Below are 25,151 nucleotides of genomic sequence, written 5' to 3' on the forward strand. Positions count from 1 at the left end.
CTTGTGTCATTACATTTCTACTTCTTTTATTTAATTGCACTAAATTAACTTGAAATGAAATGTATTCAATTTAATGACTATATTGTTTTGAGCTTTTTTTTTTGAGTGAGGAATGAACAAATGCCAAAACAAAATTAAAAATAAAACAAAAAACAAATATCAAATCATTTTTCTTGATCAAAAGTGCCTGAACTCACTGCTACATTTTAGCCTCATAATCGTCTATGTCTATGTATGACGATATATATATTCCCATGTTGGCTTTACTCAACTGGGTACCCTTTTAAACCACTGTGTGTGTGTGTGTGTGTGTGTGTGTGTGTGTGTGTGTGTGTGTGTGGTTTGTCTGTCCTGCTGGCACAATAAAGCGTCTCTGGAAGTGCTGCTTTTGGCACAGGTGCAGACATTAAGGCGTATTCTCCAGCAGTATTCGATGGATCTCCTGGAAAGACGGTCTCTCTTTGGCGTTCCTGTGCCAGCAACTCAACATGAGCTTGTAGACGGGGTCGGGACACATGGGCGGCTGCGGCAAGTAGATCTGGGAACAAGAGTGTACTCGTGAGTGTTACAGATTAAAAGCGAAATCAAGATTTAAATGATCAGTTTAACTGGAAAAGAAAAACGTTGTCTTTATATCAAATGCGTTGGAGATTTAGACATGCCGTCTTGCACTATGCTAACTGTAGTCTTTAAACATGCATTTGTTAGATACATTACTCTTGTAGCCACTGAAGCAAATTTCAGACTCTAAAAATGTCTTGTTTGATAGACTACATTTGGAGAACACACAAGTGGGAAACTGTATGAGAGCAGCTTTAAAGATGTTCTTGAAAGTTTTAAATGATGTCCAACCCATGCACATGTCAGTATAAAATCCAGTTATTTTACATTGATATGTGGCTATTATATTAGTAGAGCCATATATAATAAGAAAAATGCAGGGATATAAATAAACCTTCATAAATAAGCAAATATTTTATTTACTGTGTGATTCAATTTGTGCCTTGTAATGTAGCATAATAGACAGAAACTATGCTAACAGCATGCAGTATTATCAAAATCACAACTGTCAACATATTAGACTGATAATTTTTACGTAGACAGAGTAATATCCTGTAACCTGCATGTGGTCATGTGCTCAATAATCAAAGCCTAATAATAAACAGATTTCAAGATGTGTTGTTACAGTTGTGCTCATAAGTTTATATACACCTTGCAGAACCTGCAAAATATTAATAATTGAAAACACAAATAAGAGGGATGATAAAAATTGCATTTAGTTTTTCAATTAGTTCTGCCCTGAAGAAGCTATTTCACATAACAGATGTTGACATATAGTCCACAAGACACAATAATAACTGAATTTACACACGCTCGATTCTTAATACTGTGTGTCGTTACCTGGATGACCAACGACATGATGTTTTTATGTTTTGTGAGAGTTGTTCATGAGTTCCTTGTTTGTCCTGAGCAGTTAAAATGCCCACCTTTCTATAAAAAAATCCTCCGGGTCCTGCACATTCTTTACTTTCCCAGCATCTTCTGCATATCTGACCCCTTTCCAACAGCGGCTATATGATATTGAGATCCATCTCAGACAACTGAGGGACTCGTACACAACTATTACAAAAGGTGCAAACATTCACTGATGCTCAAGAAAGCAACACGATACATTAAGAGCCGGGGGGGGGTGGGGGGGGGGTGTTAAACTTTTGAACAGAACGATCGGTGTAAATTGTTAATTGCAAATTGGTGTAAATAAAAAACAAAATATCATTTTTATGGTCCCTCTTATTTTATTTTAATTATTAACATTTTGCCGATTCTGCAAGATGTATGTAAACTTACGACCTCGGCTTTATTTAACAAAGAAAGACATCTAATTTCACATTTGTTGGAAGGAGTCTCCAGTGTCAGAGTTTTGTAACAGTTGGAGGTAAAGCTGTTAGCGCGATATAACTTCCCAGACTTTCTATATCATTCGATGTGACTATAAACCGATGAAAAGTCAAATGTGTCGCTCTTTAATATGAATTTATTAAGAATAATGTCATAAGTGTTCGCAAGAGGCTGTGGTATAAGAAGAATAAAACACTTTGTTATGTCAATCCATCCACTTTCTGTACTGCTTATACTACACAGGGTTGCAGGAAGTCTGTCGCCTATCCTAGGAGACTTGGGGCACAAGGCGGCGGACACTCTGGACGGGGTGCCAATACATCGCAGGGCACAATCGCACAACGGACAATTTGGAAATGCCAGTAAGCCTACAACACAGGTCTTTGTCTTTGGACATGCATTGGAATCAAACCCCTAACACTGGAGTTGCAAGGAAATGTGCTTACCTCTAATTATAGGTTATAGTAACTCCATTCCATGCTGGGCCGCATCACACCACCCTGTCATTGATTGCTTTCCTATCAGATCATGCCCTGACGTGTTTATTTAACTCATAATAGGAAATATTCGATACATTTGCCTTTATTCAGCACATGTTAACTGATAAGATGATCTATTTTGCAGTGATATTTTACCTAGAAGATTAGAGTGATTGAAGCTTGGTGTGTAATTATGGTATTTATGAACAGTCTGTTCAGTATTGGCCTTGGGTGTACACTTAAAACTAAGGTATTTAAAGCAGTTTGAGTTTCATTGCCATATTTTGGTGTTGACGTAAAGTAAATGCGGAGTTCAGCAACACAAGGGTGTTAACAGTGACACCATTGCGCCGCAAGTAGATATTGACCCGAAAACCTCGCATGCTATTTATCTCTTCACAGCCGTAGCACGTCTACCTGTCGCCTCTGGTCCCGGAAGAACTCGCCGGTGTTTTCAATGACCTGCTCATCTGAGAGCTGTGAGTACGGTTGCTCCTTGCAGAATGTCAGCGTCTCCCAGAGAGTCACACCGAACGCCCAAACATCACTGGCGGTAGTAAATTTACCCTGTCGAGGACATTTAAACACAGTTCATTAGCTTTTAATCTACACGATAATGACTTTGCGTGTGAGAGCAAACTGGTTTCTATTTAGAATCTCACCAGGAGGATGCTCTCCCAGGACATCCAGCGGATGGGTAGCACAGCCCGGCCCTGGATGCGATAGTAATCTCCGCTGTACAGGTTCCTGCTCATGCCAAAGTCAGCGATCTTAATGGTATAGTTCTTGCCCACCAGGCAGTTTCGGGTGGCGAGGTCTCGGTGCACAAAGTTCAGTGATGAGAGGTACTTCATGCCTGAAGCGATCTGGGTGGCCATGTGCTGCAGGTTACTATAACTAAAGTCAGTTATAATAATACAGTGTTGGTATAAGTGTACCCTTTTGGAGGAGAAAAAATCGCATACATTTCATATGTAATTAAGTGAGTATTATATGATCAGGTGCAAAAAAACATGAAACTGCACTTGTGACTGACATAATGGGAATAATATGTGAAAAATACATCAATAAACATCTAAAAATAAATGAATCATGTGTAAACGTGTAAACCCTGTGAACGTTGTGACGATTCAGTTCATGTGTCTTTTCTATCGGTGTACACGTAAAACATTATCAGTTCCATTGTAAAGGTTGAATGCAGATGTGTACCTGACTGTTGGTGCGTTGCTGAGAAGGGCGATCATGCCCTCTGCTTCATGACGGGACAGGAACTGGTTGAGGTCCCCGTTCTCCATGTACTCAGTGATCATGCACAAGGGGTCCGAGCTCATGCACACCCCTAGCAGCCGGATGATGTTGGGATCTTTCAACCGCGACATTATTTTTATCTCTTTCAAAAAGTCATTTCTGTTAGGGACAAAAAGAGATGTTGCCTGATTAATAATGACAGCAAGTCAAACGTGAGACGTGACACGATAGACGAATGACGGACTTCTAGATGATGAAATGTTCGTTCGTCCTGGATAGCGATATTGTCATAAGAAATTAGAATAACTGCTTTTTACCTGGCATTTTTATTTGCATCGGCTCGTAACATTTTTACAGCCACAAGTACTGTTTGATTCTCGCTGACGTCAAATGAGAAGTCTTTAGCCATGAACTCCTCCATGTCTTCTGCTTCACAAAGATGCACCTATCACAGATTGACAGTGATTATGTTTACTGAAGAACCATGAATTATGAACACGACTGAGAAAACACACATTTCCTTTAGAAAAGCAGACAACACACTGACAGCACATTTATCTCGAGTCATTCAGGCTCTTGGAACTGACCTCTCCGAACTGGCCCTCTCCAAGCTTCTCCTTAAATGTGAACAGTTTTCGAGGAAATTCTTCTATAGGGATGTCCTTTCCTGACAGAAGGTCCATAGTGACAGCTGGCACTGCGTAGGTGTTTCCTCCCGTTACTCCTTGCAGATTGACGATGTCAGCCTCGGCGTAATGGGGAACTCCTTCTTGAGTGTTGGACTGAGGGGACTTGGATGCTATAGTCATGTGAAAAAATAATTACACCCCAAGGAGATTGTTGGGTTTTTTTCCACATATTTGGATAAGCAAACATTTGATCATTTCTGAAACAGTGCCTATTAATAAAGTTGATATACTTGAACAAAACCACAAGGAAAACAAGCTTTTTCAATCATTTATTCAACAGAAATATCAATAGATATTTCATGATATTCTTCTGTGGAAAAAGTAAGTACACCCTTGGCCTCCGAAGCTAGTATTACCCACTTTAGCAGAAATAACGTCTTGTAGGCGTTTTGCATCATTGTCCACGAGGCTTGCTGGAATTTTTGACCACTCTTCTATGTAATATTCTTTCAGTTGTAAGATGTTTGAGGGTTTTCTTGCATGTCCTGCCTGTTTCAAATCCCCAACAACATTTCAATGGAATTCAAATCCGGGCTTTGACTAGGCCATTCCATAACCCTCCATCTCTTCTTTTTGAGCCATTCCTTGGTGGATTTGCGAGTGTGCTTAGGATCATTATCCTGCTGAAAGGCCCACTTTCTGTTCAACTTCAACTTTTGGACAGACGGCCTGACATTCAAGCAGTCTTTGATTTGATGCAGATTTCATAGTTGAATCAGTGAATGCAAGCTGTCCAGTCCCTGAGACAGTGAAGCAACCCCAAACCATAACATTTCCACCACCGTGCTTCACAGTTGGTATGAGGTGCTTCTCCTGAAAAGCTGTCTTTGGTCAGCGCCAAACATGTCTGCTGTTACTGTGACCAACCAACTCTGTCTTTGATTCGTCTGTCCAGAGCACATTATTCCAAAAGGCCTGCTCTTTACCTATATGCTCACTGGCAAACTGTACTGTAGTCCTGCAAATCCTTTTTCCTAGCATGCCTCACACGCAGGCCTAATTTGTGCAATCTATTTTTGATTGTAGAAGAATGCACTTTGACACCAACAGTTGCAAGACTTATTATCATTTCCTGTGATGAAATTTTGGGGTTCTTGGAGACTTCTTTTCAGAATTAAACGTTGAACAGTTTCCACAGGTTTGGGCCAAGATGCGTCATGTGATGTCATCGCAACGCACATTCAGCCAAAGCCCTCTTCAATTCATGTACATTGAACATGAGTACAGCTAAAAGGCCTCATTTACCAACAAACATCGTTCAAAGACCATGCAAAACAATTTAGTGCAACTGCAATTTCATCAACTCGAGTAGTTTTCTGCAAAGAACCCACAAAAAACTTGCATCGCGGCATTTTTATAAAGCCGCAACATCAAGCATTATTGGCTGCAACAATCACAAAAAAAACCTCCATGAAATCCTGTATGGACTTCATACCACCGTAATATTGTACATAAGCTGCAGGAATAGTCCAAGTTGTAATTATCACATTAACAACTTGATATTTGTTTAACAGTATGCCTTCTACCCTCATTACTCAACATGATTATGATACTGTCCTCTCCAATCTCCATGCGGACTTTAAAGGGAAAATCCGGTTAATTAATTAATAGTGGCATATTTACTATGTATTTAATATTGGTCTCAAATGCCATTCCATTGATTATTTACCAGATATTTACGAGCCAAAGCGTGAACTTCAGAATACTGATGTGTACAGTTTCAGTATAACCTTCTCACTGTACACTCATTACTCAACTCTGAATACGGCCCTCTATCTTTAAGTCAGGAATAAACAATATAAACTATTACACACCTTTATTTTTATTGTTTAAATGCTTGCCGTTTTAAATTTGTGTTATTCAGTCATGGTATTTAAAAAAAATATTTAGTAACTGAATAATATATCTTCCCATAGATATCCATTACATGTAGGTCTTAAGTTTGATAAAACGTTGGATTATTCTTTTAATTAACAGAACTCACCAGTGTCCTCTGAGACCTGGGAGACGTCGGGCAGCTTGCGGACGAGGCGTGAGGGCTCCTGGTAATCTGCTCCGAGCGGAAAGATGCGCTCGTAGGTGGAGCTGGACTCCGGCTCGCTGGCTACTGAGGAGGTCAGGTTGTTGTTACAGCTGAAGGCCTCACTCTGGATTGAAAGACTGGCAGTTAGCTCATCGTCAAGCATCCTCCGAGAGACCTAAAAAAAAGGAGGAACCGTGAAGGATGTCAAAAACGCAGAAAGCATTTATAGTGCAGCAGGTGCGCAGGAACACTCCTCCTCCCTAGATTACATTCAACTGGGCAAACTTTTATGAAGTGTATTAATGGATACCTCAAACATTTCCGAGCATATTTGTCTGAAACATTCTGTTTCTACAATAAATTTTTACTACATCTACAATTCTTATTAAAGTACACTTCAGTGAGATTCCTCAGAATGATATATACAGTAGCTACACCTGATATATAATATTATACATACATTATTGGCTTAATTATTAGACTAGTAAGTAAGTAGTAAATAAGTAATAGTATAGCGCAATACAAATATTAATTAATATTTGTTCAAATAAAAATGACACACTAAGGTAGGTTTATATGTCATTGGGTGGAAGTCATGAGGTCTCATTTTTCATGTAGGTCTTTAAATGTACAGAAGAAGGTATGAGTGTGGACATGGAGAGGAACTGTATTCCAGTTTTTGGGCTGCATCACTGAAAACCCTGCCTCTTGAGTGAGTCAGAAGAACTGAAAAAAAAAACAAAAACTAAGAAATAAGAATCATTAATTGCACAACAGATCTCACCTTCTCCAACACCTTCTGCCAGACCTGTCTCCAGAGTATGATGATGATGATGGCCACCAAGATGAAGATAATGGCCACCAAACAGCCGATCAGAATTCGAGTGTTGCTGTCGTCTACTTTGTGAACGGGGTTATCCCCTGAGGAGGGGATACAAAGTGAAAAGAAGCTTTAGAGTTACGAAGCACTAAGCTGGGGTGAAAGATTTATTGGCTCCATTGACTTTATTGTGTTTGAGCACAAAGACTTGAATAGAAATGTTCAGCAGGAGGTCTAACCTGGTGGGGGGTTGGGTGGAGCACTGGGCATGGGGGGGGGCAGAGTTGTGTTGTACATTGCTGTATCTGGAATAGCAAGTGAAGTCTATTAATGTGGAATAATAATGAATGAATTATATCCTCTTTTATTTTTTGGTTACACTGAATAGTTCAACAGTTTGCCATTTATGCTGAGTATATGAAAATCTGTGCTAAGAAAAATGCACATTTGAGGACATAATGCTTTTGCTATTAGTAATTGCTAACGGAAAAGATTATTGTCAGTGAAGTATCCATGCTAACCTGATTGAAAGGTGATCTCACTGAACAACATCCACATGTCAGAGAAGTAATACTGACACTTGATGGCACTAGCCATGTGGTTTTGGAGCGAGACCGTAACGAATCGAGCGCTGGGGTCGACGTCGTCCATCACAGGACTAAAAGACACGGGTGTCGGCTCCCAGTCCGAGTCCGAGCGGAAATAACACACCACCTTCTGGAAGACCTTCACTCTCTGAGAGAACATGTTGTTGCAGTGCACCTGAAATAAGCACCGAGGGAAAAACAGAAAGATAGACATTCAGGTGTCGGAATAAATAATAAGAGATATAATCAGATATAGTCAGCTCCTGAATTATTCATCAAAATGAGAAATGTAATGAATAACATAATGATATGGAGTGAAATAGTTTTAATGAGACTTTAAACTCGTTAAAACTACCGACTTTTATCTGTTTTGATCAGATTTTCTGATCAGCAAAATCTGATCAGATTTTGCTATTTCAGTTATAGCAAAATCTGACCCGCTAAAATAAAAATAAGAAAAAATAAAAAAGATGGAACACTGGGAAATATGACATGGTCTTACTACCTTCATAGTGGTGAAGTTGCGTGTTCGGTCAAACTCAAACATGATCTCTACATATCCATTGGGGAAGCTCTCGTTGGTCCAGCCCACATAGTCATAGCCAGGCCACACATGACTGATAGTAAAATCATCCAGACCACACATACCATCCGTCAACTGGCCCAACCCTTCTGTCATACTGCAAAGAGAGTGAGAGATAGAAAGGTTGATGCACAAAGGATTCTTTGGTACGTTTACTACACAGTTATGTCCATATTTATCCTCCCGTTCAGCAAATGTATGCGTTACATTATATATATATATATATATATATATATATACATGTACATTTATGGCATTTGGCAGATGGCCTTATCCAGAGCGACTTACATTTATCTCATTTATACAACTGAGCAATTGAGGGTTAAGGGTCTTGCTCAAGGGCCCAACAGTAGTAGTTTGCCAGTGCTGGGGCTTGACCTCCTGACCTTCTGATCAGTAACCCAGAGCCTTTAAGCACAGACCCACCCCTGCCCTAGAGATTTTGTAGGTATCATCAATACTTTTACAACACTGACTCGCCCTGATGTTCCTCAAAGTATTCAACAGCTGACTAGATGTTAAAATATATCAAAACTGAGGTGGACAAATCTTGGGTGCCTTGGAGAAGCAGATTTCACGTCTGGGATATTAGTTTATTTTGTGGTTGCGCAGTGGACAAATAAGTTCAACGAGCAGAAAAAGACTCCTTACTGACTTTCAATACTGAATGTATTGTAGTTATGTTCAAATCGAATGTGCTTCATGATGCTACAACACACCTTAAAGCACATGCTTCCAAATCCCACCAGCTGCTGCACGACACACATCTGACAGTAGAACTAATGTTTTTTTAAACTAGGTAATTAATGAATAAGCAGCACACCTGGAATTTTTACACATTTCTGTACTGACTACCTGTATTTTTGCTGTTAATGTACTCATAAAAATATCACTCTATTTAATTTCTTGTCATCACTATCCTTGTTACCTGGCTGTACCGTAATAACTGCTATGGCCATATATGGCATATAGGGCTAATCTGCTGCATACTATGTTTACATTCACAGCATTTTTATTGTACTGTTATTCTTTTGCACTACCTGTTATATCCAACACTTCCACACTAGAACTGTTTACTGGTCGCCGCTATACTATCACTTACTGTGCCTACTGTGCTGTTTTTAGTAGTTCCTGTACTGTCTTGTGTTGTTAGCACGTGTTTTCACATGCGCTTTATGTAAAAATGTATAGATCTTATTCAGTTCTGAGTCGTCTCATGTGGTTGAAATGACAATAAAGACACTTGACTTGACTTGACATACCAGTCGGTCTTTTCAGAATAAGGAACAGGCAGGTATGTGGAAAATTATCGAACAGTTAAACATATCAAGAGACAATAAAAATTAGACTCATTGTATATTTTATGTGAAGGTGCAGAGAACATCACACTGACTTGCTGACTTTTTGCTTGCAAACATGAAGTGGTACACGATTGTATATTTGTTTGTTTCGCTGTATTAATCTGTAGTAATGCATTTAACTAGCTAAATAGCTCTACCATTCGAATTGCAACTTAACGCTTTTACTTGCACGGTTGTCTAGCTAACACATTCATGATTTATCCTCCCTTACATTTCGACACATTTTCCTCTCTTCTCTATGTTGAATCATTTCTTTCTGAAGATGTTAAATACAAGTAGTATTAAATGATCAATTTTACACTGTGGTATTGCTGGCCATTTGTTAGCAAACCAAGATGCAGTGATACAGATTGTGTGTTGTAATATTTTTTGGATATATTAATAGTTCTCTACAGTACACTGAGTTCAGGAGGAAATGTGTGGCCACAAGAGGGCAGTACTGTTTTAATAAAAACCAGAACCTCCCCTAACACTCAAAGAGAGGTGTTTCATTAAGCGGTTTAATGACTGTGACAATGTGGGGTGTAATTTGAGGTATTTTGTTTACACACACACACACACACACACACACACACACACACACACACACACACGCAAACACACTGTCATGGAAGTCATTGTTCAGGAAGACACAATTTTAGAAATACACACATGCACACACTCATGGAAAGCATTATTTAGGAAGACATGAGTCAAATCCTTCCATGAGCATTGAAACCACCTTCATCATCTCTGTGTCTTGCTGCAGTCATGGCAACCAATAACACTGGGACTCTGGTTCTTCTTCATTCTAAGTGTATTAAAACCAATTTCCCTTGTCCCAAGCTTTCAGTAAACCACACAGACTTGTTTCAAACAAGTTAGCGTGGGAGGACTGCAACCCGCAATATACACACATATTAAACACAAATGCTGGCTTGGAATAAATAAATAAATAAATATATATATATATATTGTTTATAGGCTCGGAAATGGAGACACGCTGTTCTTCCTGTTACTGTTACAAGCTCAAAATGGACAATTGTATTACAATCTGTTTGGCTTGAATTAGATTAAGCAGGAAGTAGCATTGTACAATTCCTTCCTGAGACCAAAGCTTCTCTTAAGGGACAAATTTTATTGAACTGACCTGTAAATTATGGCACCGTCATACACAGAGTCATTGAGGTAAACCTCCTGATCATTGAGGATCATCTCCTGGCCGAGCGGAGCATTGTACGACACCAGACCATCTGCAAATAGACAGAGAACAGTGATGGAAAAGGAATCACAATAATTTTAATAGGTAAACAGAAAGCATGTTTTTAAAGACTTTGGGGAAATCATTGGAACCTTTAAAAAATGAAGAATTAAAAGCAGCTTTTACAAATCACATACAACTAGTTACATAACAATCTTTGGCTGTGATGTCTGTTCATTTTCCACATAAATATATATATATAAATGTGCGACTCAAATATTTGTCAACCCTGTTACTCATGCTATTCACAAAGCTAGTAAAGAAACCGTGTAAAAATGTAAGAATGTTGTCTTGAGATGGTTTATTGCATCTTTTAAATGGTTAGCTACTACACATTTTCTTAGAGTCTTAGACATCTGAAAAATGATTTAGTTTCATTTTTAAGAGGTACAAAGACTAAATGGAACCCCAGTCATGGACCCACCCACACACTATTTAAAGGTTAAATCCAGGACCATTAAGAGTTCTTTGGTTTGTCCGAAGAACCCACAATGGTTCAAAGGCCGTGTGATATTTCATTTATATTTCTCAGCTGTTTGATAAAGGTGTTTTGTATATATTTAAAAAAAAAAAAAAAAAAAAGTATATATTTGAAATAATAAATTCTGAAAGTCCTTCATAATAATGGTCTACATTACAATAAATAAATAAATAATCAACACAAAACTTCACAGCAAAATACAGATTAATCTCCATGCCAAATTCGTAATTCATTTTTTTTTTTTTGCTGACTGTGAAACGTTTTTTATTTCTGTCCCAAAAAGAGAACATGGTTATTCTGTAAGCTCCAGTTACATGGAATATAATTATATAAAGCAGCGTGTATCTTTCGAAGGTCAATGTCCATCTTTTGAATGAATCTGCCATGCATGTAAAATAGACCCATTTAATCAAAATATGTTGGTCAAAAACCAGGGGTTTTGTCCCAGACCAGGACATTATGACCTCCACTGACCTTCTAATGCCACATAGATGTGATGTTTGGAGCCTTTATTATTATTATTTTTTAAATAAACAGCAAATATGTTTGTCTTCTTACACTGTCAACTTCTCTATATAAAACACAATGATGAGTAGCCTTTTTTTTTTAATCACTGTTCACCTGAACCCTTGAGCTAAATGCTAACCTGCAATAAGGAAGTAACTATAATAAAATAATATGGAAGGGAATTTCAAGGGGATGTCAGTGAAAGGGAATAAAGTTACTTGGTATGCATGGGAGATATCATAGGAGACAGCTGGCTATAGCTGCTATCTTAAGTGTTTTGATGAACAGAGACAGAATTCTTATTATTATTATTATTATTATTATTATTATTATTATCTCAGACAAGTGGATTAGCATTTGGCAGACAGGAAGGTAACTGCAGAAGACAAAAGGTTGAACCCTTTATCAGTGAATTACATAATAATCTACAACGGAAGAGCCAACTACTAGATAGTCATTTTAACGTGACCTGGAATGAGAGACGTGAGAGTCGCTGTGATATCGTTGCCAAGAGAAATAAACAGACACTGTGTTTGTGAGCTTAATTATTAAACTTCATGAACCAGCTATTGCAAGCCTTGAAAGTACAGCAGTTACTGCTACATGATACACTATTATAATTATGATTATGATTATGAATGAGATGAAGCAGAATCTACAAAGTGTAATGTTATTACCTAGCCACTCGCAGCCATAGAGCTCTACACGCATACACACGTTCATGGAGTGGTCGATGACGGGCATGAAGCGCACAAAGCGTGCAATGATGGGCGGCTCCAGGTCCTTGAGCACAATATCATAGGCATTCCTGTTGCCCTCAATTACCTTTAACAGAAATCAACACACAGCAGTTGATAATGAGATAAATATTATCTGAAGAACTCTCTTATGATAAATCAATGATGCACTATAGTGATGTGGCACGTAAGTGCAAAATACATTAACAAATCAACAGTAAATTCAGACAGACATCAACATTAACTCAGTAACAGAGAGGGTGGGTGCTGTGTATCGGAATCCGCCACTGTGTTTTTGGGCTTTCTGTCGTTTTTGGCTCAGTAATATGTTTTGTGCGTACACACCACCATAGTATAGAGTTGTGGAGCATGTTTTATATTATTTATGATATTTGTCTTAAGTTCTTTCTTAAGAAGATTTTCATGAATCAGGCCCCAGGTTCTTAGTGAACAGTGGATAAAACAGTGTCAGCTCTGTTTTGGACAGCGCTGAAGCCTATATAACAATCATGAGTTCTGAATAACAATCTACAGAATTTGGGTATTATGTCACGTACCTCCTTCCCTTGCTGGTTGCGCCAGGAGATCCAGCGGCTGCCATCACGGCTGTACTTGATCTTGTAGGTCTGGGCAAACTCATTCCCGATGCCCCCCGCATGTCGGCCCTGAGTTCCCACCAGGGTGATGAAGTGCAGAGAGCGAAGGTCAATCTGCAAAAACTCATTCATGTTCTCTGGATCAATCATGCTCTCTGGACACCACGCACCATCCCCTTCCTCTGAGTCCAGTCTACACGGCAGGCAAAAACACACAGAAAGACAATCAGGAAATTTAACCCAAAGTATCATACTGTATATGAAAATTTATTTTGATGAATAAAAATTTATTTATTTATGATGAAGTGGAAAAAAAACTTCATCCTGAGATTCCACAGTCATACCTGCCATATTTTGCTGCTGTTGACTCAGACCACTGACTTGAAGCTGAAATGTCTTCGTCTAAGATCTGTCTTCCAGACATCCCTAGAGGGGATCGACACACACCTGTAGAGAACATAAAGCCTAGTGTTAATACCTTTTGCTTCGCAAGTTGCAATCAATCATTCCAGATATGCCACCAAACCACTTACTTAAAAGGTAAAACACCTGTAACTATAGCAACCGTATGTGGATACGATTGGAGAAATGATGTGACATGAGTTTAAAGATAAAGACAAGATAAAGATATCTTAGCTAACTTTGTGCCCCCCCCACCCACCCCCAATTCAGATGGTCTTGTTCTAGTTAGTTAAGTTTTTAGAATATTGTTAGATCAAATGATTTCATCATTAATATTACTTCTCATTTAGTCATTTATTAGTGATTTACATTGGTTATTTAATGTGTTCAATCATAAATACTTCTAACCCTATACATGTCTTCAACATGAATGAAATGGATTCCACACCTAAAATGAACCTCTAGCTAATTGTTAGTTAGCTAGCTAACCTTAGCTGAAACACCAACTTGCTGTTAGCTAAGTTTGATGGCTAAACAACATTAACCTAGCTAGCTGGCAACTGAAACATCAACTTGTATTTAGTTAACAAGCTAACTAACATTAATATTTAGTTCTCTGGCAACAGTGTTGCTAGCTAGTTAACTAGTGTTAATTGAAACACCAATTTATAGTTATCTAACGTAGCTTTCTGGCAAAAGTGTTATTAGCCAGCTAACTAGCATTTACCAAAACACCAAGTTGTAGCTAGCTAATTTATCTAGCAAGCAAAAGTGTTGGGGAGATTTCTAAGAACAGGTGAAAGTGAAATTAATTACATGACACATTACATATAAGGTATGCTGTCATTAAATATGGTTCACACATAAAGTTAGCTAACATAAATCAATCTTAACTAGCATAGTTACATTATACTGTATACTTATTTAAAAGAGCAATTAAATTCCGACAAATTGCATACACAAAGAGTTTTTTTTACAGTGAGGAAGGGAACTTGTGAGTTCAAGACATTACTCTCAATGTCTTTTGGTAAGAAGCTGTTTTGTTTCTTGTACAGCAGCCAATATTCTAGGGCTGGATGAAACTGTAGGTCTGCATAGCGAAATCAGAATTGCAATAATAATAAATGAATCAAGCGTTTGAGGGCTGGCATGGGTTGAGTTGGAGCAGAAACGGGAGAAACACCCCTTTCTCCCACTAACATTGTGGTTAACCTACAGAAATATCATTTAAAAATATATAGCACTCTTTTGGCTTGCACTGTTTGGAACAGTCACCAGACATCCTGGTCTCACATGCCTCTTGTGTGGTCTTTACAAGAGCACAGTTAAACTAAGCCCACCTGCTGAGAACATTTTTAGGTCCCCCCACCTGTAATTTAATCCTGATACTACCAAGGTTGTTTGGTATGTTAACTATTAACTTTTATGAGCTAGAAACTGAATTTCATTACACATAGGACCTGTGTGCTCTGAAAGCAAATGGTGGCAAGACTTTGATCAATATTATTACAATACAGAACCGAGAAAGACAAGGAAGGTTTATGTAGCTTTACACTTCATTTCTGTTTGTCTGGCCGTGATTCAAGGCACCACTGCTGGATGGTATGGTCAAACACTCACGCAGCAGGACATACTGGAATAGATGAAGCACTACACCGGCACTGTGTTGAATTCAGAGTATAATACATCAAAGACTAAGTTTGAGCTTTTATAGTGCTGGCTGAATTAATTAGTATAAATCTCATTAGCATGAAGGTTATTAAAAACTCAGACTAACATTTATCTCAGACTAACATTCCTCATTCTCATAACTCTTGTAAAGTTTTTCTATATTTCGCTTTTTGTTACCAAGTAATTCATGGTAGTTAGTGAATAATAAAATGTGAATAAGACAAATAACTGAATAAGAGTGACAACAGCCAAGGACAGTACCTCTCACTGCCAGCAGAGGTCAGTGTCGCCAGAATTTGAACTTTTCACATTTCCTGTTTTCTTCCTGGTTTTCTCACTATATAAGCAGATGTTTTTCAGTTAATCTTTGCGAAGTCTTGCACTCTCTCAAGTTGTCTAAGTTCTGAACCGTGTTTGGTTTAGTTACTTCAGAATCTACATTTTTGGCTCCGTGGTAGATATATTTACACATTAATGAGTTGACAATAAGGCCTCCCTATAGTGCTGAACCTTGCTATAAATTTTAACTCTTTCCTTACTTTTGAACCTTATATCAGGAAGAACTATTTCTATTGCATTGGAGGTAACACAACACTTTTATTTATTTCCGAGAGAACTCTTCATAAATGGAGTTTAGTGAACCTGTTTGCAGGGTCATTACAGATAACAGAAACTAAATCTACATAAATTAAATAAAATGACAACATTAAATAAAAAATAAAAGTAGACAAACTACATATTGTCTGGAAAATCAGCAAAAAATAAAATAAACAGAAACCAAATTAATTTCCGTTTTTTGTTTTTCTGCACGAAATGAGTGTGAATTTAACTTGCTTATATAAAAAATACATGCTTGGTTTCTAATACTAACACTGTGCCATGATAAAATCGAGGGGAAAACCCCATCAAGCTGAAAGTGCATGATGATCACAAGGAATTGAAAAAAATATAAATTAAACTAGCAAAACCACCAGCAAACAATCTAAAGCTAAAACTCTATCAAAATGGCACAAACCTGAAATCACATTACCATCATGTTTAGATGTTCAGATATGCTTGTGTGAGTATGTTTTAGGGAGTCATTTGCTGGACGTTAAAAGTTCATTCGGAAGTGCACAAGGCCTCTTCCAGTCCACATGGCCTCTCCATCACAACAGCCAGTCTTTATGCTCCTGCCAGCAACAGCAAGAAAAGTGGAGAAGGCCTTTTTGTATCCCTTTTTCTTTTTCCGGCTCTCCTCCAAATGTTTGCTTAAAAAGTCAAGATGGGGGAAGCCTCAGAGGCCCAGGACAAGCTGATACGGTCCAACATAAGCCGAATCCCCCAACAAAAACTTCTGGTAGATGAGACAGGGCTGTGGTGAATCGGTACACATGAGCCACAGTTTATGTGTTTCAACAGAACAGAGGTCATTGCTTTGTGAATGCTTATTTGCATCAAATAAGCATAGAGGCAAAACGCAGAGGCGTCCTGATTCTGGTTTTACAGGATGTTTTTCCACATATACTTAAAATGCTCAGTCTCACAACAGAGGAAAAAGTCAGCCTACAGACAAATTAAATGAATTCTGGTCACTCTATTATGCTGCAGGGGCAGTTATTTATTTTCATTTCATGGTTTGGTGCCACTTGCTCAGGAATAGTCACTGCAAGTTAATAAAGTTCTTATGACTGATCTCCTTTATTCTATGATAAAGTTATGTGGAATGACAGGAAAAAAGTATTTAAAAAGTATTAAATAAATTTCAGTTCAATACTTTTTTCCTGTCATTCCACTTTATTACACATAACTTTATTTATGGACTTTAATGTTGTGAATTCTTTATATTTCTGGATTTCTTGAGTTAATACTGATGTCTGGTGAAAATTTCATGTGAATAACCTCATTGGAAATATATTTACCGAAATAAATATTGACGTGTCCAATAATTATTTCCCTCACTGTATATGCCTATCTGAATGTTTAATAAACTGACTCATGCGTTCACTCAGAAACTGCATTGTGTCCTGCATTGACTGAGGTTCACAGCCGACCGGCAGATAGCCTAGGACCCACGAAATCACTCTCGGTAAGAACGGTCATTGGATCAACGCTAAGCTCACGCACTACCGCAGTATGTAGATAGCAGTTTTACACTGGTAGCAGCGGTGGTTGGCTATATATATTATATATTATTGCTGGGACACTCGTTTGCAGTCGATTGCTGTGCATACCATCACCATATCCTGCAAGTGCTGAGAAATAACCGCAAAGAATTCTCACGTGCATGTCCACATGAAAGTTGGATTACATGCATTTTTTTCTTTCTTTCTTAATTTACTCACACTCCCTCCCTCGCACGAAATGGCAGATGGTGAGAATGCATCTGGAGGAGAGTCGTCACAAGCCAGAGCAATTGTGAGTGCTTCAAGTTCACATCTACCATTTAAAATTGAACTCCCTGCACCTTTTCGCGGTGAGGGGACAGAACCGTTTAGTTCATGGATACAAAGATTTGAAGTTGCACTTCCTGTTGCAGCATCACCACTTGAAAAGGCTAAACGTCTCCCTGTGAGGCTCACAGGCCCTGCTTTTGCATATTGGCAGTCCCTCTCTCCTACTGTGCAGGCAGATTATACATTAACGAAAGCCAGCTTGAGTACTGTTTTCGGTTGAACAACATTTTTGGCCATATTCAAACGTATCTGAATGCTCGTCCTCGTGAACCACATAAGCCTCTGGAAGTCTATGTTGCCAAGCTCACCAATTTAGTTAATGAAGCTTTCCCTCAATATGATGCATCTATTTGAAATTGTGAAATGTTTTGCAGATTTCTCACTGGACTTGACCCATCAATTCAATTAAAAATTCATGAGCATGGTGCGGTGACTTTGGAAAGTGCTTTGAAGGTAGCTGCTCAGTGTGATTGGCTCAGTTAGCCATTACTGTTGCTGCTCCCTCCTCTGTCATGCCTGTATCCATACGTCCACACCAACAACTCCTTGGTGCAACCACAGGCCCCAGAGCTGATCTAACAGCTGCTATAACTGACCTCCAAACTGACCTACATGCTCTACGACAGTCACACCTACGACACACTGATGATCATTTGGACCAGCTTTCGCAGCAGTTTTCAACCCTTCAGCGTGACGTGACCTCACTTCTACTCACGCCACATCAGACCTGTGCAAGTATTGACTTTGATAGCAAGCCATGTCATTGGGAGACATTGCGTAGTGATTGCCATCATGTTTGTAAGGACTGCTGTTCATCTCAACATATACCTAGAGGGCGATATCAGCCTTCTGCTCATAACTACTTGCCTCCACATTCCCATGGTAACCATCCAGCATATGATCACAGCGACAGAGCTGAAACCCCATATTATCTAAGACATCACAGCTACTCTCCGTCTCCCTTACAACTTGAATCACACACTCCTTACACTACACACTCACCATTACTCACATCACAAACATCATAACTATAGTCCTTCCCATGAAGGATCACCATCCTATGAACGCCGACCTTATTCTCGGCATGATAGCAGGCCCTAAAACCTTTCACCCTCACCTATCCCACAATGCAGACACTCGGTTTAATTATACACCCCCACCTACTCCACCTCATGCACAATCTTCACATAGATCCACTACATCTCCAACATGATATGTGCATTTCTCCCCATCAGACCAAAGAGTCAGGCCCTCCCCTTTATATCAGGGAAATGACTAGAGTCTGACATTGGGGACCAAATGCCGGTTTCTTCCCCACTGACGGTCCAAGCTAAGAAGGTAGACTTTAAACCTGCCCCACCCACTCCTTTTATTCAAATTGTGCTTTCTGGTGTTTAGCTTCACAGACGAGTGTCATAGATCAATACCAGCACTATCCACTCAGTCCCTCTGCAAATCCTTCGTACTGGCTTCATCCGTAACTGGACAACTAGTGGACATACTAGGCTTAGTCACTGCCGCGTCCATATTGGTGATATCATATTCTCACATGTTTTCCTTGTGGTGCGCACTGCAACTCATCCTGTACTGATTGGATGGGATTTCCTCATCAAACACTCAGATACCATTGACATACCACATGCACATTTGAAGCTGTATGACACTGCAGTACCCTTTCACTATATCATTCTGCGATTCCAGTGCAAGGTACTGCAGAGAGCATTGCTCAGATTACTGTCCCTCCCCTGTCTGAGATGGCAATTCCAATTTCTGTTAAGGGTAATGAAAAGCCAAGATAGATAAAACATGCTTATCTACTGATGATCTTTCTCAGCTTAGAGACCTGTTAGCAGACTTTTCAGACATTTTCAGCTCCCACTTGCATGACTATGGTAGAACAGAATTGATCACACACAGCATCAATGCAACCCCGATTAAATTACGTCCATACTGTACATCAACAGCCACTCAGGTTCTGTTGCAACAGGAGGTTGAAAAACTTTTGGATCATGATATTATTGAGGAATCTCACAGTCCCTGGTCAACCCCAGTAGTGCTTGTGCGAACAAAGATGGCACACATCGACTACCGGTGACTCAATGATGTAACGATCAAAGATTAACACCCGCTTCCTAGAGTTGATGACATCCTTGATAGACTCACTGAAGCTAAAGTATTCAGCACCATTGATCTGACTACTAGCAAATTCCTCTTGACCCAAGCGACAAAGAGAAAACCGCTTTCTCCACTGGGTCTGGCCTATACCAATCTCGCGTGATGCCGATGGGCATATCTAATGCTCCACCCAGCTTCCAACACTTAATGGAACTTGTGCTTTGTGGCCTGCATTGGAGTATTTGCCTAATTTACATAGACAATATCATTGTTTATAGTCCTGACTTTTCTCATCATTTGATTCACTTATGTGAAGTTTTCCAACGTTTTCGCATGGCAGGACTCAAACTCAAACCTTCCAAATGCCACTAACTGTTCCTCAGTGGTGCAATGCACTTCCAATATCAATCCGGACCGCAGAATCTCTCACCATCTTCAAAAAACAACTAAAGACCCACCTCTTCAATGAATACCTAACAAACTCATAAAAAAAAATAAAATAAAAAAAATAAAAAAAAATAAAAATTGCACTTACACCTCTACTCTGCACTTTGCTTCTTCTGGAATTCAGTTAATGGATCTCGTATGGTAGCACTTATTGTATTGTTCTCTGCTTGATATCGCTTTGCTTGTATCTTTCTCATTTGTGAGTCGCTTTGGATAAAAGCGTCTGCTAAGTGCATAAATGTAAATGTAGATGTAAATGTAGTGATGATTTCATGAATTCTTTCATTGGCAAAATTGAAAATACTAGAAAAAAAATCACACTATTAATATAAAACTATTAGTTTAAAACTTATAACTAACCCTGTAGATAATAATATAGCAACATTAGATCAACAATTAAAAGGTTTTACTCCCCTTCAAGAGACTAAACTAATTTCTTTATCAAAACGTTTGTATGCTTGATCCCTTACCTACATGTTTCTTCAAACAGATTATTCCAAAAGTAATCAAACCCCTTCTAAAAAAATAATAAAATCTTTCCTTAGCACTGGCTATGTACTTAAGTCATTTAAACTAGCAGTTATCAAACCCCTGATTAAAAAACCTGACCTTGACCCCTGTCAATTGTCCAACTATAGACCAATATCAAATCTCCCCTTTATCTCCAAGATCTTAGAAAAGTTGTAGCACAGCAGCTGTGCTCATACCTACACAGGAATAATATTCATAAAATGTATCAGCCACGATTTAGACCTCATCATAGCACAGAGTCAGCGCTGGTTAAAGTGGTAAATGACCTACTACTGACCACTGATCAGGGTTGTGTCTCCTTGCTTGTGTTGCTTGACCTTACTGCAGCTTTTGATACCACTGATTATACTATTCTCCTCGGTAGACTAGAAAATGTTGTTGGCATTAAAAGGACTGCCCTCTCCTAGCTCAGGTCTTATTTGACTGATCATTATCAGTTTGTAGATGTAAATGGTGACTTCTCTATGCATACTAAGGTAGAGTTTGGTGTTCTACAAGGGTCTGTGTTAGGCCCACTTCTCTTTTCCTTATATATGCTACCTCTGGGTCAAATTATTCGTTTAACATGGTATTAGCTTCCACCGTTATGATGATGACACACAGTTGTATGTTTCAACAAAACCAGATGACAGACACCAGCTTAATAAAGTTGAGAAATGTTTAAAGGACATTAGACACTGGATGCTTATTAACTTCCTGAAATCCAGACTACAGTTCCCAGCAGCCACTGCACCACATCATCATGTCAATGACCACCTGCACCTGAACTTCATTCTTGTTAATGAGCACTTACGAGTATTTATAGGCACAGTTTGCACTCCACTGGTTGTCTTGCATTTTTCTTTCTCTGCCATTGTTTCTTTCATAGGGTTCATGGTCTTTGTTACAGGTTTTTTCTTTGTCTTAATGTTTTTCCACATGTTCATAGCTTCTTTTGTGTTTGTTTTCATTGTTATTAAACTCTTTATCTGCACTTGCATCCATCTCTGCCTCTAAATCATGACAGAATGCAAGACCTTAACATGGATGCAGCAGATTTTTTCAGTGTCAAAGAGGCCCTATATGAAAGAGAAGAGCTCAGCTGGGAGAAGGTGGGAAAATTCTCCCTAATTCAAACCAACCGGGAGTGGCTCGACATGACATACTCCATCGTGGTGTATGTCAAGGAGGAGCCTTCCAACCAGGCTGAACCCATCACGACTGTGGATCTCGCCCAGCCTGCTGTGTCGACAGAGAATGTTGTTCAGCCTCCCTGCTCGTCTGGGAATGCCGCTCAGCATCCCTGTTCAGCTGAAGACATTGCTCCACCTCCCGGTGCAGCCAAGAGCGCCACTTTGCTTCCCTGCTCCGCCTCGGACATCGCTATGCTAGGCTTCTCTCCAGACGTCGGTCCACCTTCCTGCTCGGCTGAGGACATCGCGCCGCCTTCCTGCTCTGCTGAGGATGTTGCTCCGCCTCCATGATCTGCTGAAGAAGATGTTGCTCCTTTGCTCTGCTTTGCGCCACATGTCACTCCCTCTTCCTGCTCCACGGAGGACATCACTCCCCCCTCTGGCCTCATGGAGAGCTTCACTCCCCCCTCTGCCATAGCGGAGAGCTTTGCTCCCCCCTTTGTTCTTGCGGAGAACTTTGGGGCGCGTTGGGGGTTCTGTCATGGATATCCCAGAGGGAAATCCAGACTACAGTTCCCAGCAGCCACTGCACCACACCATCATGTCACATGACCACCTGTGCCTGAACTTCATTCTTGTTAACGAGCACTTGCGGTTATTTATAGCCACAGTTTGCACTACACTGGTTGTCTTACATTTGTCTTTGCCATCGTCTCTGTAATAGGGTTCATGGGCTTAGTTTCATGTTTTTTCTTTGCCTTAGTGTTTTGCCATGTGTTCATAGCTTCTTTTGTGTTTTGTTTTCATTGTTATTAAACTCTTTATCTGCATTTGCATCCGTCTCTGCCTCTAAATCGTGACAATAATACGATTAATGGGATTTATAATCAGTTTTGACTCAGTAATTGGGTGTTAAATGTGAGAAAAATTGAGCTTATTTGATTGAGCCAAACAACAGAAATCAATTTACAGAGGGTCACAAAACTCTCCGTGCACAGGGGACGATGTTTGCCAGCACCATGTCGGTTGTGCCTTCGTCAATGGATGTTCGTGGATGTCCACTTCTCGGTTGGTCCGCAACACTTTCAGCCTTTTTGAATTTGTTAATATGTTTGGCAACAGTGTCGTGTGATGTGCTTGCCATGTTTCCTGTTAAAGTTCATCGCAACCTTGCAACAGCTTCCTGATCCAGCCATGAGAATGATTTCAATACGTTCTTCTTTTGTCAAAGGCATTCTTAAAGGCTGTCTGAAAGAATATATATTTAATATAAAGTAAGCATGAAAACTTTTGGAAGACATTTTGCTAAAAAGTGTCAATTTCACCTATGTATGGAGACTTTTAGTACACTTTTATAATTCTAGGCACATTCTAGTTTAAAGGAAAAATAAAACACTCACAGAAAGCTATAAAGGAAGTTTATTTGGCTGTACACTGTAGTATAGGTAACCCCTGAGGGAAAAAGGAGTTGATTGCAGCAGGGACCTTATGCAGGCCTAGCATTTAGCTACTGAGGCTAAAAATATCACACACTTCAGAGGTGGAAAAATACAAATATTCTCTGGAGAAAAGGTTTAGAAATACCTCTCGCTCTCTCTTTCTCTCTCCGTGCTGGAGGAGGGGGGTTATGTGCAGCTACTATTAGCTCCAAGTGTCCCTTTTTCCCCTACACACTGAGTGAGCCAGCTTTTTTTTATTCTTGTAAATGGCACGTTTGTTTCACCATGTTTGCCGTGTAACCGTTCGCTCCAATGCCTCGCACACACACACTAACATACTCAATGACTCCAAGAATACACACAAGCACACACAGAATATATACACACCCTCACAAAAGGTCATGCATCACTGATGGACAGTCATAAGATAAATTAAATCAAACAAATCTTGTTAGCTGGGTCTCAGTGGTATATAAGGTTTCACTTTATGCTGCACACATACAGTGTGTAGAGCAACTGATTCTCTTAACGTTTCTGCATGGAGAAAATGAGGAAAAAGGGCATGGTATAACTACACTGCTTGGGAATTTTAAAAGGGGGAAAGTTGGCGTTGGAGGACATCTCATAGCTAGTGCAATGCATTTTTCCCGCTACTGGAAAAAATATTCAGCAGATTAATTTCAGGAGAATGTGGTGGAGCACAGAGAGATTACAGCATACAGGAATCTGCCTCATATCGAAAGTATCTTTCAAACCAGTTGGAAAATGATGAAAATGTGCCATCTAATTGGGAACTATGAAGTCGTAACTGCAAGTTATGGCTATCAAATTAGCATCATTCAAACTAGAGGCTGAAAATCATTCCAGAAAACATAGGTGCAGCCACACATTGAGAGGCTAAATCTTTTAAACAAAGCTTCATGCAGTCTGTGTGAGTTCATAATCTTCTGAAAGTCATGGATAATGCTGTGGGTGAAAAAAAAAAACGTTACACCTTCAGAAAAACCTTTCAGGTCGACCTCAGAGTCAGAGTTTTGGGAACTTTCTGACAGCCAACCCAAACCAAACCCGGAAGTGAGGTGACTGACTACATAAACATGCCCAGTGTTTAAGGAAAAAGTCTTAAAATTGGAATTTTATTTCAAATTTCAGTTTACAATGAAATGCAAATGATATATCACACCACCTGCTTAAGTTTAATGTATTAAAAAATTAGTGAGATGAGAGATAATGAACCTAAACCTAAAGATCAACTTGTGGAAATCATGCTGTACTTCTCTCAATAACACACTTATTCTTTATCCGTGTCTTTATCCTTCATCTAACCTCTGCAACCACAGCTGTGAGAGTGAGGATCGCTCTGCTTCCGTGGAGTACGAGCTGCACAACAGGCAAGACTGGAAATCTCACAGTGCCTCTGGAAAAATTAAAGAAAGTGAACCCGATTCAATGTACTTTCCTGTTGTCAAAATGTCTGGTATGCACTAGCCACAGACTCCAGCCTGATTGCTGAATCCACTGCTGAACGGTCGAACTTTCTCTCTTCCTACATTAAATAATAAACTCAAAGCAAGGTCACAGCTTCTCATCGCTCCCAGGAAACTGAGGTGCAGCCAAACACGGATTTGATGTACTGGCTGATGGATCCCAAACTATTCAGAGCTTCCATGGGACTTTAGAATCCACCAAACATCACTACTCAAAAACTGTGCACTATGAATCTTTAGTATCCATCCATAAGCATTACAT

General features: G+C 39.4%; 1 protein-coding gene and 1 long non-coding RNA gene across 5 annotated transcripts in view; one reads left to right on the forward strand and one right to left on the reverse strand.

Moving 5' to 3' along the window:
• ddr2a (discoidin domain receptor tyrosine kinase 2a) overlaps nt 1-25,151 on the reverse strand; it is a 46,219-nt gene that overhangs the window by 1,317 nt on the left and 19,751 nt on the right. For 3 of the 4 annotated variants that reach the window (XM_017480474.3, XM_047158418.2, XM_017480473.3), the window contains 15 exons: nt 13,595-13,697; nt 13,212-13,443; nt 12,595-12,742; nt 10,819-10,921; nt 8,251-8,425; nt 7,680-7,920; nt 7,398-7,463; nt 7,123-7,259; nt 6,300-6,513; nt 4,214-4,425; nt 3,944-4,071; nt 3,588-3,785; nt 3,041-3,275; nt 2,796-2,945; nt 1-538 (listed from right to left, as the gene is read on the reverse strand). The exon at nt 1-538 is cut by the window's left edge and continues 1,317 nt beyond it. In XM_017480474.3, coding sequence (XP_017335963.1) covers nt 407-538; nt 2,796-2,945; nt 3,041-3,275; nt 3,588-3,785; nt 3,944-4,071; nt 4,214-4,425; nt 6,300-6,513; nt 7,123-7,259; nt 7,398-7,463; nt 7,680-7,920; nt 8,251-8,425; nt 10,819-10,921; nt 12,595-12,742; nt 13,212-13,443; nt 13,595-13,697 — 2,474 coding nt within the window. In that variant the 3' untranslated portion in view covers nt 1-406. The remainder of the gene's footprint in view (nt 539-2,795; nt 2,946-3,040; nt 3,276-3,587; nt 3,786-3,943; nt 4,072-4,213; nt 4,426-6,299; nt 6,514-7,122; nt 7,260-7,397; nt 7,464-7,679; nt 7,921-8,250; nt 8,426-10,818; nt 10,922-12,594; nt 12,743-13,211; nt 13,444-13,594; nt 13,698-25,151) is intronic. The other variant, XM_017480475.3, reaches the window with a different exon arrangement.
• LOC108272201 (uncharacterized) lies at nt 419-3,252 on the forward strand. The gene is made up of 3 exons (XR_006983229.2): nt 419-558; nt 2,143-2,261; nt 2,781-3,252. It is a non-coding gene; the product is annotated as an uncharacterized LOC108272201 (long non-coding RNA).

Source organism: Ictalurus punctatus, chromosome 11, assembly GCF_001660625.3.
Source record: "Ictalurus punctatus breed USDA103 chromosome 11, Coco_2.0, whole genome shotgun sequence".
Classification (NCBI taxonomy): Eukaryota; Metazoa; Chordata; class Actinopteri; order Siluriformes; family Ictaluridae; genus Ictalurus; species Ictalurus punctatus.